The 17771-nt window shown below is 42.3% G+C and overlaps 2 protein-coding genes across 4 annotated transcripts in view; one reads left to right on the top strand and one right to left on the bottom strand.

Moving 5' to 3' along the window:
• Positions 1–46: 46 nt before the first annotated feature.
• The window catches only part of LOC107227372 (synaptic vesicle glycoprotein 2C), a 27743-nt gene continuing 10018 nt past the window's right edge, over positions 47–17771 (top strand). Inside the window, exons 1-2 of one of the 2 annotated variants that reach the window (XM_046737990.1) lie at positions 47–231; positions 9391–9566. In XM_046737990.1, the coding sequence (XP_046593946.1) occupies positions 9524–9566 (43 nt within the window). In that variant the 5' untranslated portion in view covers positions 47–231; positions 9391–9523. Of the gene's footprint in view, positions 232–9193; positions 9571–17771 lie in introns of those variants that run through there. The other variant, XM_046738001.1, reaches the window with a different exon arrangement.
• LOC107227370 (peroxidase) lies at positions 2428–15235 on the bottom strand. 2 transcript variants are annotated; one of them, XM_015668491.2, is made up of 13 exons: positions 14978–15235; positions 9051–9194; positions 8628–8934; positions 8293–8510; positions 5894–6073; positions 5615–5811; positions 5349–5535; positions 4900–5248; positions 4650–4806; positions 4396–4566; positions 4051–4249; positions 3863–3968; positions 2428–3753 (listed from the first exon to the last, which is right to left on the bottom strand). In XM_015668491.2, the coding sequence occupies exons 1-13, from the start codon at positions 15051–15053 to the stop codon at positions 3666–3668; spliced, it is 2379 nt and encodes a 792-aa protein (XP_015523977.1). In that variant the 5' UTR covers positions 15054–15235; the 3' UTR covers positions 2428–3665. The 2 variants fall into 2 exon arrangements, with proteins under 2 accessions (XP_015523977.1, XP_015523976.1); XM_015668490.2 differs by lacking the exon at positions 14978–15235 and adding an exon at positions 11149–11566.

Raw genomic sequence — 17771 nt, 5'->3', positions numbered from 1 at the left:
TCAGCCGGTTCACCTGCGTCTATCAATTACGGGATCGGGTTACGTCAATCGCCGATCGATTCACAATCAGTCTCGGTAGCGTGCCAACTCGAACACCGTCGACGAGTTTCCATCCGCTAAAACTCATCCTTATCGACATGTTTCGCGGATTTACGACCGATCGAATCGGACGAAACGTTTCGTTTGTACCGTGGTGTTTAAGGATGTACCGGTGTACGTTCTCGACCAAAAGTGAGCCTCGTCCGCAATATCGATACTTTACGATGAGTTAAAAATTGGAAAAAATCAATGACGATAAAGATGATGAGAAAATTAAATTTTTATAATAATAAGAATGGCCAAAAGTTGTTGAATGTTTTGAGAGATGTTGTTTTTTTGTTGGCATGTCTAATGAATTCGTTGATTTTTCCGAATAGATGTGAATTTTTAAAGGATTTTCTCATTATTTTGAAATTTTCGTTTCCGAAAATTTGTAAAGCCTGTACTTACGAAACAATTCGTTAATGCCCTGGAAACTTCTTATTTGTAACGTACAACGTTGATACGTAAACATATCCAAAATTCAAGATTTTCTTTTTCCATTATTCAAAGTTGCAAATTTTCGAATACGGAAATTTCAAAATTATGAGAAAGTTTTTGAAAAATTCACGTGTATTCGGAAAAATCAGCGAATTCATTTCACGTGACAAAAAAAATATTCCCTACAAACTTGTTTAACAATGTTTTGTTTAAACAATTTTTGATAACTCTCAGGCATTATTATTATTCAAATTTAATTTTCTTATCCTCTTTGTTGTAGATAATTTTTATCCGATTTTTATCTCATCACAAAGTATTCAATATTGTCGACGAGACTCACATCCTTAAACGTTGCTGGAATTGAGAGAAAATCTGGCATCTAGAAAACTTGACTACTCACTCGATATATGACAAGTCTTGTGGTAATTGCAACATTGGTCAATTTGTTCAGTTCACTACGAAATTTCTTCATCCGAGTTTGATTGCCCGGCAAAGACGACGGCTCGTAACCCTCGCGGAGCTGTCACGAACCCATCACCAATCATTATACCAGCCGTGACGATTAACGAACTTTTCGTGATTCGACGCTCCATCTCGTCATAATTGCAGCTGGAAATTAAACCGCGGACCGAGTCTTTCAGTCGTCGCGCTAATGACGCTCTACGGCTTGCCAATCCCGCGAATGAGAACTATGCTCGCATTCATCGTTCCAGTTTTCGAATTCCTTTTTACTCTCTCGGATCTTCGCTTCCTTTCGGCAGGCGTGAATCAATCCGGGCGATAAATCCCTCAGCGAATCGCCGCTCTTCGTATTCCACAATTTGCAAATTAGCTTCCTCGAATTCGCGCAGTTGACGTTCTGCCTTGAGCCAAATAGCTCCTAGTTAATTGTAAGTAAGTACGAAGGAATTCATATTGTGAAACATGTACTCCTGCATGCGTACAATTCGCAAGGCGAATAAGTGTTGTATGTATATGTACGTACATGCATACCATGTATATGCGTATATGTAAGTTGGTGTCACCTGTTGCACAGCCAATGATAAATAGCAATTTGTCTGCAGCTCTAGTCAATGAGTTATGTAACTCGCATACGTACGCGATTAATGATACACGCTTCGTCCACGTAATGCATCCATGCACACACATTATGGGTGTACATGGTATAGTTCAGAATTGCAGGTAATTACAGGCATATAATACTATGTATACGTACGGATAATAGTAATTCGAGCGTATAATTGCAGTGTTCTAATTTATAATATATAATTTATATGATATATGCTACACGTGACGCCTCGAAACCGTAATACTTGCACAATATTTCGTTTCATTTGTGGAGTCATTTTTATTCTGCATTCATATTTATTTTTCTCTCATAATTTTACCCACGCAATATATTTTATGTGGTAAAATCATTTTCTTCGATATTTATGCAACGTTACCACCAACGATAGACTTGCTTACTACTGGCGTATTTTGTCACGTTCCGATCCACGGGGATATTAAATGTAAAATAAAAAATTCATCCTACTGAAACGGGAGGCTTCACGCGTGAATCAGAAGCAGAGAAAATTTAACGACTCTAATGAATTTTCCAATACTTCAAGCTCGATTACATCGCACTCAAAAGTTATTAAACATTTAGTATTCGGTAATTAATATGGATTGCTGGAACGATTATGTATCTTCGTTCTTTTTCATTCTTTCACCTCTAATATAAGACAAGAAGTTGCAGTAAAATTCGCTATAACTTATAACTAATATTCTCATAGGTTAAATTTACCAAACTAAATCAATCCCGCGATGCAGCGAGAGGCCAAACGCTGTTGAAATAATGTTAAAGAATTATATGGTGAATTTTTAGTGGGGAATTAGACTCGGGGAAAAAAGATACACTCTTTAAAATATGATTCTTAATCATATTAAATTTATTTTATACGTGTAGAAAAAAACTGGGTAAAGTAACAACAACGACTTCAGTTGCCGTTTGATGTATGTTTCGAATTATGAACGTGTATAAGTAATGCGCATTAAGTATTATGGGAGTAATAAGTCTGGTGAACTATTTGTAGTATAATAATGATTTAATAAATTTATCATCTAGTCAGTCGATATATTGTCTCCGTAGACTAGCGTGACGAGACGTAAGAAAATTGATCATTGATTGTTCGAAACATATATTTTAACATTTGGTAATTGTTCCTTGATTTTCATCTGCGCGCGTGTTCGATATAAATGCACAGTAGTTAAAATAAAAACACGGCCAAATTAAACAGCGAGGAGAACAATAATTACGGCAACATCGAAAAAAATGCGTTCCCCGAAAAAACCGCCGACAATGTACAAAGTTCGAATATTTTTAACAACAAGTAAGACGACCTTCAACTGCCACGGAATATTGTCAATTATTAAGAACAGTCTCTCCGACAGCAGAATCTACTTTGAGGATTTTTGTACACCTCTGCAGAGAATTAACCTCAGTCTCATGTACAAGGACGTACGTAAATACTAATTACGTTGAAAATTCCCTCGCGTATACGCGTGTGTTTTTAAAATTCTTAAAACTATAACCCAAACTGAATTACGATATAAAAAATAAAAATAAAACGATATTCGATCTATCCTCCGTATCTAATTTAGGTAAAACCTATATAAGTACGTTAGTCGTACTTCGTTTAGGAGTAGAAGCAAAAAATTAAAACAAAAAAAAAAAAAAAAGATATAACAATTGATTTCTTCCTTCTTTCATATCATCGAAGTACGTATCGTACGTTGTCGTTTTTGGTCCTCTGAAGACCGAGACGATAAGAGAGAACCCCCTCGGATTGCTAATCGATCGACTAGTCACGTATTTATCATCGTATTCATCAGCTAATTGCTTTCTTCTTGATCTCAGCCGTGATCGCAGCTCGTGTGACTTCTACATTCGTATAACCACACGCGTGGCGGTAATCGTGTGGTGATAATCGTTTCGGACACACCTCCACTGCACACGGCGCCCCGGAGAGCGACTCCGTCCTCCTGACGCGGGATCAGTTGCTCGTACATTCATTAACGGAATGCCCCTTGAGTGGGAACGCACTCCGAAAAATCTCCCCAAGACGCCCCATCCAGATATTGTGACCAGTCAATCAGCTAGACATTCAACGGTAAGCCTTGGCCTTCTCGGCCCAGGCAAATAGGTCGACGGTTGGAATGGCTTCGTAATCGTCGCATGGCGCCAGCTCGTTTCTACAATTGTTCGGAAAGGAAAGAAGAGCAAAAATGTAAATACGCACTGAACTACAAATTTCCGAATTACAGAAAGAAACGGAGGAAACTCGTGTTATGTTCAACTCACCCAAGCTGAAGCTTGAGGAAAACGTGAGGCTGCATGCTGGCGATGTTGTCACCGTTTTCGCAGAATATACGAGCCAAGGAAACATTGCGGAGAGCGTGTAATTGGTCTGTAAGTAGAGCAGAGTGCAAGGTAGAATTAATTAACGAGGAATGATAAATCGGTTGGAATTTCTCGGATCAATCACTAACCTCCGGTGAATGGGTGAGGCGGCGACGCCGAGTTGTAGAAGAAACGATCGGACCGACGAATAGTGTCGAATTGCTCGGAAACGAGGCAGCTCAAGGTTGGGCCCAAAAGACCCCCGTGACTGGGCCGCTCCGCCATGCCGCCGACGACGAGGTCGACGTCGTTAGGGTGGTTGTACAGCATACTGAGCTTTTCGACCACCTGTCAAAGCAGTCTTTGTTAACAACGATACGCGGTTGAAAGTATCAGCATTCGTCATTCGTCGGAGCCGATTACCGAACATCGCAGCATCGAGCGAAAGTTCGCGACTAATCGGTTTGTTTCGTTATAACTACGTAATGCGTCACCTCGATTGGTATCGTGTCAAGGAATTCGTCAAAAGTTGACGCCAGTGACAGGCCACAGTGCTCGCGGTAGTGATTGTAGCCTGGAATTCCGTGGTCTCGGCCTCGTTGGATGTCCAGACTCATCGAGTCCAGACCGAGATTGCCGTGGGTTTTGTGCAGCTTTTGGGTCATCTGAAATTTGCGAATGGCGAACGTCAGCCAGTGGAACCAACGCCGAATAAACGCTCATAGATTCTTGTCTGTTTCACACTTACGTCTGACACAAGTTTGACATCCATTTTTTGGGAGTTCTGGGTGGTTAGTCCACGAATCAGACTGTCGAGAAAACCAGCATCCTCGATGACTTTTGACTTGCCGAAGTGCTCGTGCAGCTTCAGGGAGCCAGTAACACTGCGAGCCTCGTCGTGCATTCTGCGTGTAAAAGGAAAAGTGCAGTTTGTGCTGAGTTTTCATCGGACAGTCAAGAATCTGGAAGAGGAACTTATACTCGTGCCGGACACTTACCGCAGCTTTCCCTGGACCAGGGAATTCATAAAACGGAAAACAGCTGTCGCAGCTTCGTTGGTAATGGACGGATTTTCCCGGCTATCGTAGAGCTGTGAAGCTCTGTTGGCAGTGACGGGAAACAGATGTCCGTATCGAGTCTGATTCGTTCCAAGGATGACCGGCAGCCATTCGTTGTACGTGATGTGCTGAATTTCGGCGATGACAACGCGACGAGCCTCCTGGAAGATAATCTCGTCGGACCAAATCGGGTTCAGCCTCGCCAATTCCCTGGCAATTCTGTTATGCTCGCGAAGCCAAATCGTGTGCATCACTGCCAGGTGAGGTACGTGGTTCACTCTGAAGTCGCCTGATTTCGGAGAAAAAGAAGATGAATAAAGACGTGATAACCGGAAACTCGTCTGGTTAAGTAAACTTGTAAACCTCTTTAAAATTGGAGTTAAACTTGCCTGCCGCGTAGCAACCGTTGTCGCGACACAAAGAAGCAGGCTCCGAAACAGCTGTGGGTAAATATTCGCTTCCGTTTTTGAGGCTTACTCGAAGAAGCCCGTCACTGAAGGCGCGGAGTTCCCGAGCGGTTTTCGACGTGGAACCGTAAACCGTCGAGCCGTCCAAGAAGTGGGTCACTTGATTCACCTTAAGAAAGAAGGAGTCGAGGTCAGTCGCAGCACACAAAAGGACTTGACGTCCGAGTCGAAGATTAATTTTGACAAACCTGCTCGGTCGGTCCAAAGCTGCAGTCTGGCCTGACGGTCGGCATCGAACGGACGTAATTCATGCAGCGGATCCGTTCCTTGCCATAAACGGGATCGTTGTCGGGTATGGAAATCGGCGCGCAGTCCGGATGCGTGTGACGCGGTGCCAGGAAGAATCCATTCGACCGGCAGCATGTTATGGGTTTGTTGTTTGTGACTGGAAGAGGGGGATGAAAAGTTCGCGGTCAGGTCTGCTCGATTTTTGGAACGCTTAATTAAGCGACTCGAAGCCGACTTACCCATCTTGCGCATCGGGGTGTGGGAAACGTCGTTCGCGACAAACTGAGTCCACTGCATAACGGCGAGCGTTTTTGTCGAGTCGGTTTCCTGGTTGTCGCTTGGCGAGATCGACGTACTGACGGATCTTGGACCGGGCAATTCCTTTCCTCTGCGCTCGGGGCGTCTTAGCGCTTGGATACCTGAACCCCGAACGAGAATTAGTGCAGGAGGTCAAGATTGCAGAGGTACGGTGCTAGGTACTAACGTTTAACTTACTCAAATCGGAATAAGATTTAGAAAACTTGACACGACGAATTTAGGAACAAGTATTTTGCAGGGCAATTATCACGCCTCGTTTTGAGCTGAGTTATGCTTAGCGTCCACACTCCGATTTGAGGATCGTTTTTGCACCGCGAGAGCAGAGCTCAATATGTGGCACTGTTACGTATATACGTCACGCCTAAACTCGCCCGTGTGAAATGTAAGGATCAAGCTCTCGTGTTGCAAGAACGCTCTGAGATATCCATATTTTAAATCTGATCAGACTCGAAATCGACGATCCGTTGCACTGATTTCCAAATCCAATGAAATTCGAATACACGTTCAGACGCGAAGAGATTATGGGTAGAATTTACACGCAGGTGTAGAGGAGATCAGTTTCCGTCGATATCGATTGTGAAAAGACGTGCCAAGTCCTTGAACAAATGATCGATGAAAGCCACGAGTAGAGCGAAAGCAGTAATAAGGGTTTCTTGTTATAAAAAGCTGCAGTGTCGTTGAATTATAACTGCACCAAGAAAATTGAAAAACATCTCCCTCGGATCGCTTTAGCCAAACTCACAACCCGCCCTAACTTATAAAAGTATAAAGTTAAATGCAGAACCGCGTAATCGAGTTTCGACAACGTGATATTAAAAGGACGTTAAATAGTTATAATATCTATGTAAATAAATATGTATAATACATATGATAATACAGTAGGTATTAAAGGTATATCCGAATTTTGTTACATACACTTCGCTATTGCTGGATAGAATCTCCAAACCGGGTCACCTATAGTAGCCAGTGAATAATCACAGCTATATTCACGTAGCATATTCTAATGCCATATCTGTGCCTTTTATTCGCACAACGCGGCTGTAATGCAAATCACAGAATATATATATATATATATACATATATGTGTATGTATATTTTTGAGGTAACCAATCTTTGTAACAGAACGTCGTTCGTCTCTAGATTGTACTTCCAGCCAGGGTAGATAATGCAGCGAAACGCTTGCATAAACAGGTGAGCGAAACAGTGTCAATGATAACGATAATGATAATGACGATGACGGTGGTGTTGGTGGTGATAATGGCTGTTATACGAATAGCGGGAACCTATTTACCAGTACCGCGCGATCAATCGACGGTTTTGATCTATCGTTTTTCCTCGTATTAATTCTGCAAGTCCATCGGTATATGACTCGCGACTCATTCACCATGTTCGAACTGTACCAACTATACTCAGAAAAAAGATTAATCGAAAAACTTAATCAATCGAAACAAAGATTAATCGAAACTGCCGATTGTCCGATTAATCGCACAGCACTGGTATTTACACCGTGTTTCACATATTCCAGTGAAGAACATGAATGTGTATATGTCGCGTCTGCCCGAGTAAACAATATGACAAAACCCATTCGATGATAAAGAATACGAAGTCAGACGTCAACTGATTTAATAAATGCTGATTTCGGAAAAAATGACGATGGCACGCGGTTGTGTTGTTATCCGAACTAGCAAAGATGTGTTTATGCGCGATATCTTCTTCTTTCAAACGTGGAAAATAACAAAGCTGATATCGTTACGCCTAGAAGGTGACGTAGCAAAATTATCTCAGGGTAAAAGAGGGAGGATGGCTAGCTGCTGTAAATTCAAAGTCTTGGGTTATTATTGCACAGTGTGATATAGCAGTATCTATGTAGAAGGAATAAAAGCAACGCAATACAAACACATTGTTATCGAGACGGAGATGTTGACAAAATGAATTTAATGAAATTTAAGCATCTAATCCAATGCCTCTAAAAGTTTCACGTTCGCATGACGGATTGAATCAGCACAAACAAACATGTCGTTTCTCGACTATAAACAATACGACGTTAATCTCTGAATGTATACAGCTCTGTATAGTTCGTCGTTGTCACACGTGTCACATGTATAATGTGAAACACTCGTAGACAATAATGTGAAACGTAAAAATTTTATAACGTCGTATTCCGATGCAGAGCAATAATGAATGTAACGACTGAATTCTTGCATCGTACTCGAGTGAAATTAATCAACGAATCTACGGAACGGGGTATCTGGGATATATCGATTCTTCCTCTCGAATTCGCTAGTTTTTTTCCCCCTGGTAACAAACAGCGTATTCTCACCATCGGCGTAGTTTGGAAATAGGATCCTCGAATAGGCGGTCATGACGCTTCCCCATCTAGGATTATCCAAATTGTTGCAGGTACCGTCGATCGTCCTGTACCTCGAACCACCGTCGCAATCAATTCTGTGCTCATTGGCGCAGTTCCTTCCGATAACCGTGTCCTCCATTTTCAAAGTCGATATGAACCGCGCGCACCTTTCGTTCCTAAATCCAGACCTGATGACAAAACGACCACCGTTCATTGATCCGCGATCGAGAAATTCATTCGACAGTTACGAACCGGCTCGTTCCAAGTTATAGACTTTTCTTATTTTTTTTTTTTTTTTCTTTTACCTCTGGCAGTTGTTCTGGGCCAGGTAAGACGACGCCTTGACGACGACCAGGGCGCTGACGCTCTTCTTGTGAGCTTCCATCGTCGGGTACCAATGCGCGTACTGACCATGGGTCGGAGAGTCGTTAGAAAAGGATATTCCAGCGCCGGCGATGTTCGCCTCGAGTCTCGCCATTTGGTCGACGAGCATTTCCGCGAAATCAATCGACGAATTGATCGCCTCGGGACCGATAACCGGAAACGAGCTGCCGCCAAGGAATCTTCGAGAGTTCATCCTCAGTTCATCTCGGCGCGTAAGTGACGGGAAGCCTTTTATTTTGGAGAATCGGGAGTAAACAAAGCCGATGGATTAGCTCAACGGTTCTGGCAAGCAGTGAGATCGATGTTTGGAAAGTAGGTCCGACAATAATAAACATCGTACTCACCGGCAGAGAACGAGAGGTAGTTCTGCATGGAAATCGGCAGTCTCGAAGCGTCTATCGTGCTCGGCTGAGCGACGAAGCCCATCCCTTGAAGCGATATCCATAGAACGGCCAGGGTCGCTACAGACCCGGCCATGACTCCTTTTGCTGTGAAACAGAAGGAAAACAGTCTCATCTTATTGCTCGCGGAATTTTCACCAGACTTTGTCGTATGCTTGCAATAGTGCAGTAAAGTTTCCACGCGCGGTAAATTTTCACGTCTACGCTGTGAAACGATCGTTGTCAACGACCGACTGTGAGAGTGTTTATTTTTTTTGTTTATTGTTATTAATAAATTGTGAAGCGAAGCTGTGAATCGTCGATAGATCGCAGGACGCAGTTTTTGAGTGCGCAATGGTGGAGTGGAGTTTATTTAAAAAAAGAAACTTGCAGTGAAGAGTATTATACACGTGAAGTAAACTTATCGGCGGTGAGAGATGGTAAACAAATCTGTTGCAGCTCTGGCATTCGTTGACCAAGGCAAGTAAGTGTACGAGTCATATCTAAAGTATGGATGAAAATCTGTTGTTGTTGTGTCGTCGTTCTTATTTTTGTCTTCGGTTATTCCCAAGTGCCTAGAAAGCGACAGTTAATCTTTGCCCGGTCTAAACCAAGCGTAAATCGGTCCCAGGATCCGAAGAACTTAACAATATCGAATAGCGTAAAAATATTTATCGACCTCGACGAACCTACGCAAATAGAATTGAAAGCTCGCGGAGGTCGAAAGGGGTAAAAAGAGGGAACGGAATGAGCGGAAAAAAAGGAAAAAAGAAAAACGGATCCAAGAGTAAAGATAAAACCGAGCACGAATAACGAGAATAAAAAAATGAAAGCAAAAAAGTGTTTGAACCTCAGTTTACGTACACACACCGTGATGCATCACGCACGTACGTACATATATGGCGCGGCTCTCGCAAATGCGATTGCTGATGGAAAAATACCACCTCGACTTGTCGCACTCTACACGTATGATGGTGTGCGTGTAATCGGTATAACGCGTGCAACGCGTATACGAATCGTCGCAAGTGTGTAATGCACACGCAAGTCGTGAGCTATTACGAAAGATAAATAAATGTGTGCAATAGTAACGCCGAAAGATTAAGAAGACAGGCGAGGCGGAGAGCAGAATTCGATATCAGATAAACTTATTCGGGAAGTTTCATTGCCGGTCGGTGTTGAAAAGATAGCTTCAAATCGTAAAAACACAGCTGAGGTAGTAGGGTGAGGGGGTGGAGAGGGGAAGGGGTTACTGATATTTGGTGGATTATCGGATATATGCAAGCGCAGGGAAAGGGGGGTACGGACCGATAACGGAGATCTTCTCTAAGTTACGAACAGAGATATTAAATCACCACAGTCATCAACAGCGGTCGGATCAGGTACCGAATGCTGAAATGTTTTTGTCTCACGATGCGATTGACGGACCTCGGCATTTCGTCTTGAGTTAGTTTAACGCGTTTTATTTTGTCGGTTAGATCGATGTCTCGGACAGATTCGGAGCGAGTGACTTCTTCGTACGAAAAGCCCGATGATAACTATCATTACACATGTAACGATTGCGTTGTGCAGAGTATCTCGATCGCCCGCAACGCTCGATTCGAATGAAAAATATTTGTCTCCTCTGGTGTATCGCAAGGCCACGTCATAATTATGCGGTAGATCTGTACTAGGAGAAGACACAAGTGTAATAAAGAAACTTGAACATGACCTGACTTATATACGATTTTGGCCGATCTCAATTACGCAGTTTTTAAAAATTACGAGGCTGTGACAGCTAAAATAACCTTGAGATACAGCCTATAGCTGGCTTCTTTCGGAGCGATGCAATATCGCGAAGGACGTACAACGTTTGTGCACGGTGATCGGTCGTAAGACTACCTCAACACGCGTTACGCGCCGACACAATTGTCACGACGACGATAATGATAACAAGAACAGCACCGACGTAATAATAACCGCAGCAGACCCGCGGTTTGATGGGAAATCGTTTGTTTACACAAAATTAATTATAATCATTTCGCCGCCAGACGAATCCAGATACTAAAATCAGCTATTAACGTACCGGAAATCCGCTCCATGGGCTTTTCTATCCCGTACATGGCGTACGCCCAACGATCGCTGTCGTTTGGGGCCAGTATCATTTCCCAGGAAAATCACAGTGGTGGTCCGGTCGTCAACTTGGTTCGTATAGGTTGATTACGGTAATCGCAAAAGTCAGTAGTTTCGGGCTTTGGTACTTGGTATCACTCTCAACTACGCAGCGAGGATCCGAATTATCACAGTCGGTGCACGCGCAACGTTATACTCGCGTGATAAAAGTCCAAGGGTTGAAAATTTAACGCTTCGACTAGAATATTGTCGCATTCACCTTCCGGATCGAAAATTAATCACCGATCGGAAGCTTCGCTTGTAAACTTCTCCTCCTCAGCCCGACAAGACGTAACGGATCCACGTCCAACTTGCCGTAAACGTCGGCGTGAAGTGGAGATTCGGCTTACCTACTACCGTGCGATTCCCCTTTCGGCTCTGCGACGCCATTGCGAACGCCAATGTATACCGCGTTCTCTGTCAATTGGCCCGATTTCACGTCTCACCCTCATTTTCCTCAACAATTTTATTCATTTTTAACCAGCTTTTGGTACTACTTGATAATCGTACTCTCTCTCTCTCTCTCTCTCGCGCTCTCTCTCTCTGTCACGTTTTCCATATCCTTAACTCCGAATATCGGCTTCGAGTTGAGACTTTTTCAGCAATGCATTAAATGTCGACACAAAATGTACAACCTGTATAACTCGGTGCGCAGCATGCAATGTAATTCCTATCGGTTACTCGAATAACTTTTTGGACCGAAAACGACGTTTTTTGAAAATGTCAAGTTTACCCGACGCAAAAAGTCGCCAGCGAAAACAACCGCGAACTTTTTTTTACCGTCACCTTTCGTCTACCTTCGAAAGAATTTTCCCTTTCCGACCATAAACTGAGTAGGCTGAATAATTTACGAGGAACGCGCCATATGCAAGAGCAGAGGGCGCGTCTCGAGCTTTTACTTCTATTCACATACCTCGCGGATTGCGTTAGTATTTGTGCGTGCGTATCGGCATGTGCACATTTGCGAAGAACGTGAAGCGTGTCTGCGAATTCCCACCACCACCAGCACTACCTGCCTGTGCAGCGGATCGTTCTTTCTTTTTTTCTTCCTTTCTTTCTCTCTTTATTTGCGAAACGATAAAAACATTCTATCACTCGGTGTCCACGTGCACCGCTCTGCAAAAGCCGGCTGGTCACTCCGCTGCAGCAGGACGCAGCGGGTCTTTCGCACAGCGTTATACGCGTGTCGAATAACGAATTTACCGGTAAGTTATACTTAGCCGAGTGACTTGAGTTGCGGAGTGAGTAATGAGTATTTCAATCAAAGCTCTAATCTCCGTCGATTTGATATTCGTCAGTTTTCCGAAATCTAAAATGCACCAACGACTTTGAAAAAAAAAATTCTCCACGATGCTCTGGAAGTTTTTTTCTTCTTGACCTCAAAAATCGCAAACAAATTAAAGCTATCCACTTTGGATTATTGCTAAAAAAAAATTTCCGATTTCAACGAAACGCTGGAATTAAGTTTCGCATAGGCTAAACCGATGTGTTTTATTTCGCAAAAAAACGGTTTCGCACAGTCCGAAATCGTTATGCGTAGACAGTCAAAAACGTAGAGTGCGTTTAGTTCTATGCGTACTATCGATGGTTCGAAAAGCTTGGATTCTTTCAAACGAATCGAGGAAAAATAATCGAGTTTGAAAAATGATCGATTATACTCGATTAATCGGGAAAAAATAACCGATTATTTTTAGCTATTCTTACAATTAGTCGAAGTTTTGAGGACAGCGCTAGCTGCACATGGAGCAGTGTGAATTAATCGATCAGAGCGAAGCCAAATATCGGGGATTTACCGCCCCACGCATGCCTCTTATACACGTATAGTTACACACACACGCGCGTATCACGCATCCGAGGCACCAAGCTAAACGGTTACTCAATCAGAGATTCAAGGCTTATCGCCGACGAACCGTCGTCTAGCTCTATATATCGATATATACTGCTTCTTGCGTCATTCCTATTCCCACGTTTACCCTATAACTTATTCACAACATACGCTTTATTTATCAACTAAAAATAGCAGACTACGCACGCACCGTTCCGGAGGCGTGGCACGACTCGAGTTGTTTTTGACCTGGGGCACTGTTTTGCTTCCAAAAATATTATCCGCGATGCGTGAAAATGAAACCAGTTGAGGTTTAAAAATTGTCGCGAAATTCCGAAACGCCCCAGCTATGTATTCTGCAAATTCTATCGTCAGCGTTTTTTTTTTTTTCTTTTACTTGTCAGTTTTTGCGACGCGTTTGCGTATGATAACAATTTCCTGAACAACCTTGGTAGTTTCAAGTTACTTTTAATATATTTCTTCCTCGGTATCTGTTGTCTGCTTTGACTTTCAGAAGTCACTGCGAATGCACTTTACGATATTTATTATATATTATTGTTTGTGTGTTTTGTTATACGTGCAAAAGAAGAAAAGGACACTTTAATCACGGTTTTTTAACCGTCTTGTATCACCTAATCTGCAAAGAATAACACGCGTCTAAAGAATATATAATTATATATATATATAATACATAATTTGGGGTGCTGAATTGCACGTGCATCGATCTCTTCTGTCCTACTTGTGAAAATATAAAACGCGCATGCGCACGAAGAGATCGAAGGACACGAAGAATGGATTCGCAATAAGACGCGGGTGTAATAAAGAGATTAGCGAATGTGTGCGTTGCGAATTGTAATTGCGTTTTAACACAAGGCGTGCGATAAAATCCGCGGACTCTCGAGACAGAGAAAACACGAATTACAAAACGAAAGAGTGATAAAAAGAGGCTTATTCATACTCCGAGTGCATGCAAGTATTGTTGTGTTTACCGAGAGACGCATCGATGCACAACGTGTGCATTTAGGAGTGTGCGATGAATGCGTAACGCCGCGATAACGAAACGATATAGTAATAATCGTCCTCGCTCTATGTGCAAATAAATGTTTAACAAACAAAAATACGATCGTCCCGTCAAATAAAACTGCAGTCTCGAAGCCTTTGCAGTTGCACATCTGCAGCGATAAATGGAATAAAAAAATAATCGTCGAGGTACTGATTCAACTTAATAACGAGAAAAATAACGTGAGATCTAAATACACGCGGCGGTTTTAACGAAGCAATAATACTTTGTTTTCAACGTCAAATTAACGGCTCTACACGCAAATTTTTGCGGTCATTCACACTGCGCGTACTCGTCGACGTGCAAAAATATTGATCAAACGAGCAGTCCGGTTATAGTTCAACTGAACCCTTGTTGACCCTTGAAGAAAAATCGAGCCAATTTTCGCTGTCGATTATATATTACCCGGCGCGAATCGTGGATTGTATAACGTAAAAAAATGTTCTTTGTTTTTTTCAATTTAATAATAAAATTTTCTCAAGGTGGTAATATACGACTTGTAATAATTAGCCGAGTGTAAGAGACGCGCGATCGAAATTGTCTAAAGGATGGGTAATGATGCAATTTTTTTCCTCCTCTTCATCCGCGTGCACGTATTAATTATACAACAAACAATGGCGCAGATGCACGTGATCAATGAATGCACGTCAAGATACGCGCTGCAAGTGGACGTTCCACATACGCGTTTGTGTAACAATAAATGGAATGAGGAGGAAAAAAAGTACGAAATATCGAGTTGGCGAAAATCAGCATTCAGCCCTCACTCTCTTCTGGGTTCACTACCCTAGTATAATAAAATTTGTTCTATTCTATTCTATTCTCTCTCTCTCTCTCTCTCTCTCTCTCTCTCTCTCTCACCTATTTGAAATTTCAACTTTTCATGGGATTGGGGTTGAATTCCGATGTCGAACGGGAGATCCGATGCAACCTTCATGATTCCTCCAATTCCTGATCTCGAGACTCCGCAGGGAATTATTATGTAACTTCAACGATCGTAGGAGTTAGCCGTTTACAATGATTGCAGTGATTATTATTTGAGTAGTAATTTTCTTTTCACCCTGTCGCAAAAACGCGAGAAATGACTTTTTCTCTATTCTCATTCAATATGGCTCGCGGAAAACTGTCACCCACCCGGAATTTCCTGTTTCTGTTCCATTCGCAGCTTTTCTGTTCGCGCCGCCGCGCCACGAAAGCTCCAGAGGCTTCCATACGCGAAGAGCTTCCGTATGCGCAAGTCGCGATACACGCAGACTCCGTATTTATCCTCTTATCAGTTACAGTCGTTCACCTGTGTCGAGTCGCCGAACGATCAACCGTCGACAAGTGCGAATTCCGAAGCAGGTGTAAGCGCGGTGGAAAAACGAGATTTCAGCAGCAGTCGGATGCAGTAAATTCGAACTTGCAAGCTTATCGCAGACAGCAAATATTGTTGGTTATTAAACAACCGCGATTGCGGACGTAAACAGATATGTAAATAAAAATACGTACTCGAGACTAGCCGTGCTTATCGAAAATTCAGTTGCAAGTTGGATAATAATTGATATTTATTTACCATCGGGACTCGGAAGAAACAACAAAATCTGCTATTCGCGAGCGTTGAAAATGCGACCGAACGAATAAATTAATGAATGACGATTGATGAATGAATGGATGCAAAAAATATAGTAAGATTGAAACAAACGTGGCGTAAACCGGGCTTAAGAGTTCCTTTGGCCATCCGGTTAGACGAGCACGTGATTCGAGCGTGAACACCGACTGGTCTTGGCTGTGTTCATCGGTGTGAACCGAGTAGCGAGCGCAAAATATTTAAGTGTGCGTGAAGTCCGACTACTTTGTCGTCTCAGCGCGAACAATATGCGCATATATGCCTGTACGTGTGCGAAGTTTAACCGTTTGTGCACTTAGGCGTGTGTGTGTGTGTTGTACGCGAATGTTCGCCGAGGAAGTGGACCGTGTTGTATGTAAAAATATATCGCATGGCCGCTTGTACTAGAATAAAAATGGAATACAATAGAGGAGATGCAAGAAGCGAAGAAAAATTTGCGAAAAGAAAGAAAAGCGATGGGATAATACATTTTTACTTGTTATATGTGTACCGATATTGACTATAGGTTACTTTCGTAATCGATACGTCAGCAATTGATCGGCTCTAATAACCGTTGAATGACGGTTTTACCACCGAAGAAATTATTGCAAATTTGCGGCTCGCAGAGTCAAGTTACTGTTTTTTTTTTTTTTTTTTCTTTTTTTTTTTTCTCTAGCGGTTTCGGATGACACATTTCAACCAAGTACAATTAATTGCCACGCAATTTTATCTTTGTATCCTATAGCTATATCGCACACATTTCAACCTTGTGAATACGCATTGTTTAATACGCATATAATCACGGGAATGTCAAAACAAGCTGAAAACTGGTGTGACATCGAGATATGGTAACGAGGTAAGGAATTTCATTAAAATTTTCCACGAATATTTTGGAACAGTTACGTTCGTGAATCCGAGCTTATACGGGACGTGAAAATACTGCAGGTGAGAAATTTTGCACGGGTCATTCGTATGCGACTTTCTACAAGGCGCAAATGTTTCGATCGAGGAAATTGTCGATGGCAGCCATTTTTAAAAAATATCCTTTATTTTAATGCTTAACTTGAGTGAAAAGGTGGACGCTGAACGGTTATAGTATTATATAGACTATACAAGAGGACGAGAATCCGCGGGAAAAATTGCAAGCAGGCAGGGGAGAAAATGTAAATGTACAAATAGCAGGATAAATCGTCGGGTCGGTTCGAGGAGATCGAATTAATTAATTGGGGAATTTAGGATTTCATTTCGGCGATTGGAAAATAACGAACACACTGCACGTGTTAGTTTCATCGTCACGTCCTTTTATGCCGGCCTGCAATCCTGCATAAACTTACGACGCCTCTCAATTTGGCTCGACAAAACAATGTTAAAAATAAATTTTCTCACTAATAGACTGGTAATAAGAAGATGCAATATAAACTCGATGATACGATATGCCAATTCAAGCAAAATTCTATCCAGTCGTGTTTTTCGGTTTAGAAGCAAAAATAAATCAAAAGACACCAAAATATAAGATCAGGTTGAAATTTAGAATTATTGTAGAAAATTTCGGTGATATTCGCAACTGTGGTTTTCATTTTCGTAACACACCTTTGGTTTTTGAAAGTTTGAATCTTACAGATCCGTTTTTGGTAAATTGATTTGATTTTCAAATTTTAAACCCCAGCATTAACGTAGTAACGAATGGAAAATTCTTCGGTTTCGAACCGATCCGTGAAAATTTTGGTGCAATTGGTTCGTATGGAAATTCCACCACCGAAGTGAAAACGTCTTGTACGAAGTTGGACGGATGTTTGTGTGAAAAATCTCAGGCGACTCACCTGCGGATAACAGAAGTGGAGTCTAATCTGCTTCCGGTACGAAGCTACTGCGAAGAATCAATGGACAACGATTATTCCTCCGAAGTCGCGGGTGAATATTGAAAGCTCTGAGTCGCGTCGTGAGTCTTTATAGAAGTTCGACGTGCACACCGGATGCGGCAAGTCGGTGGTGGACTAGCAGATGCAGCCGTTCATCTCTCTTCGCCTAATCTTCCCTTTCCTCCGTTGAACTCCGCGATGACTCGCA

This window comes from Neodiprion lecontei, chromosome 1 (genome assembly GCF_021901455.1).
Source record: "Neodiprion lecontei isolate iyNeoLeco1 chromosome 1, iyNeoLeco1.1, whole genome shotgun sequence".
Lineage (NCBI taxonomy): Eukaryota > Metazoa > Arthropoda > Insecta > Hymenoptera > Diprionidae > Neodiprion > Neodiprion lecontei.
This window is presented reverse-complemented; position numbering and strand designations above follow the sequence as displayed.

Bases quoted from the DNA above. Each gene is read 5' to 3' on its own strand.
- LOC107227370 (XM_015668490.2), bottom strand. From the start codon at position 11,227: ATGATACTGGCCCCAAACGACAGCGATCGTTGGGCGTACGCCATGTAC. The intron at 4,250-4,395 runs GTGACGCATTAC...CTGCTTTGACAG, and splicing joins TTGACACGATACCAATCGAG to GTGGTCGAAAAGCTCAGTAT. The intron at 3,969-4,050 runs GTTAGTGATTGA...CTCTACTTACAG, and splicing joins GCCTCACCCATTCACCGGAG to ACCAATTACACGCTCTCCGC.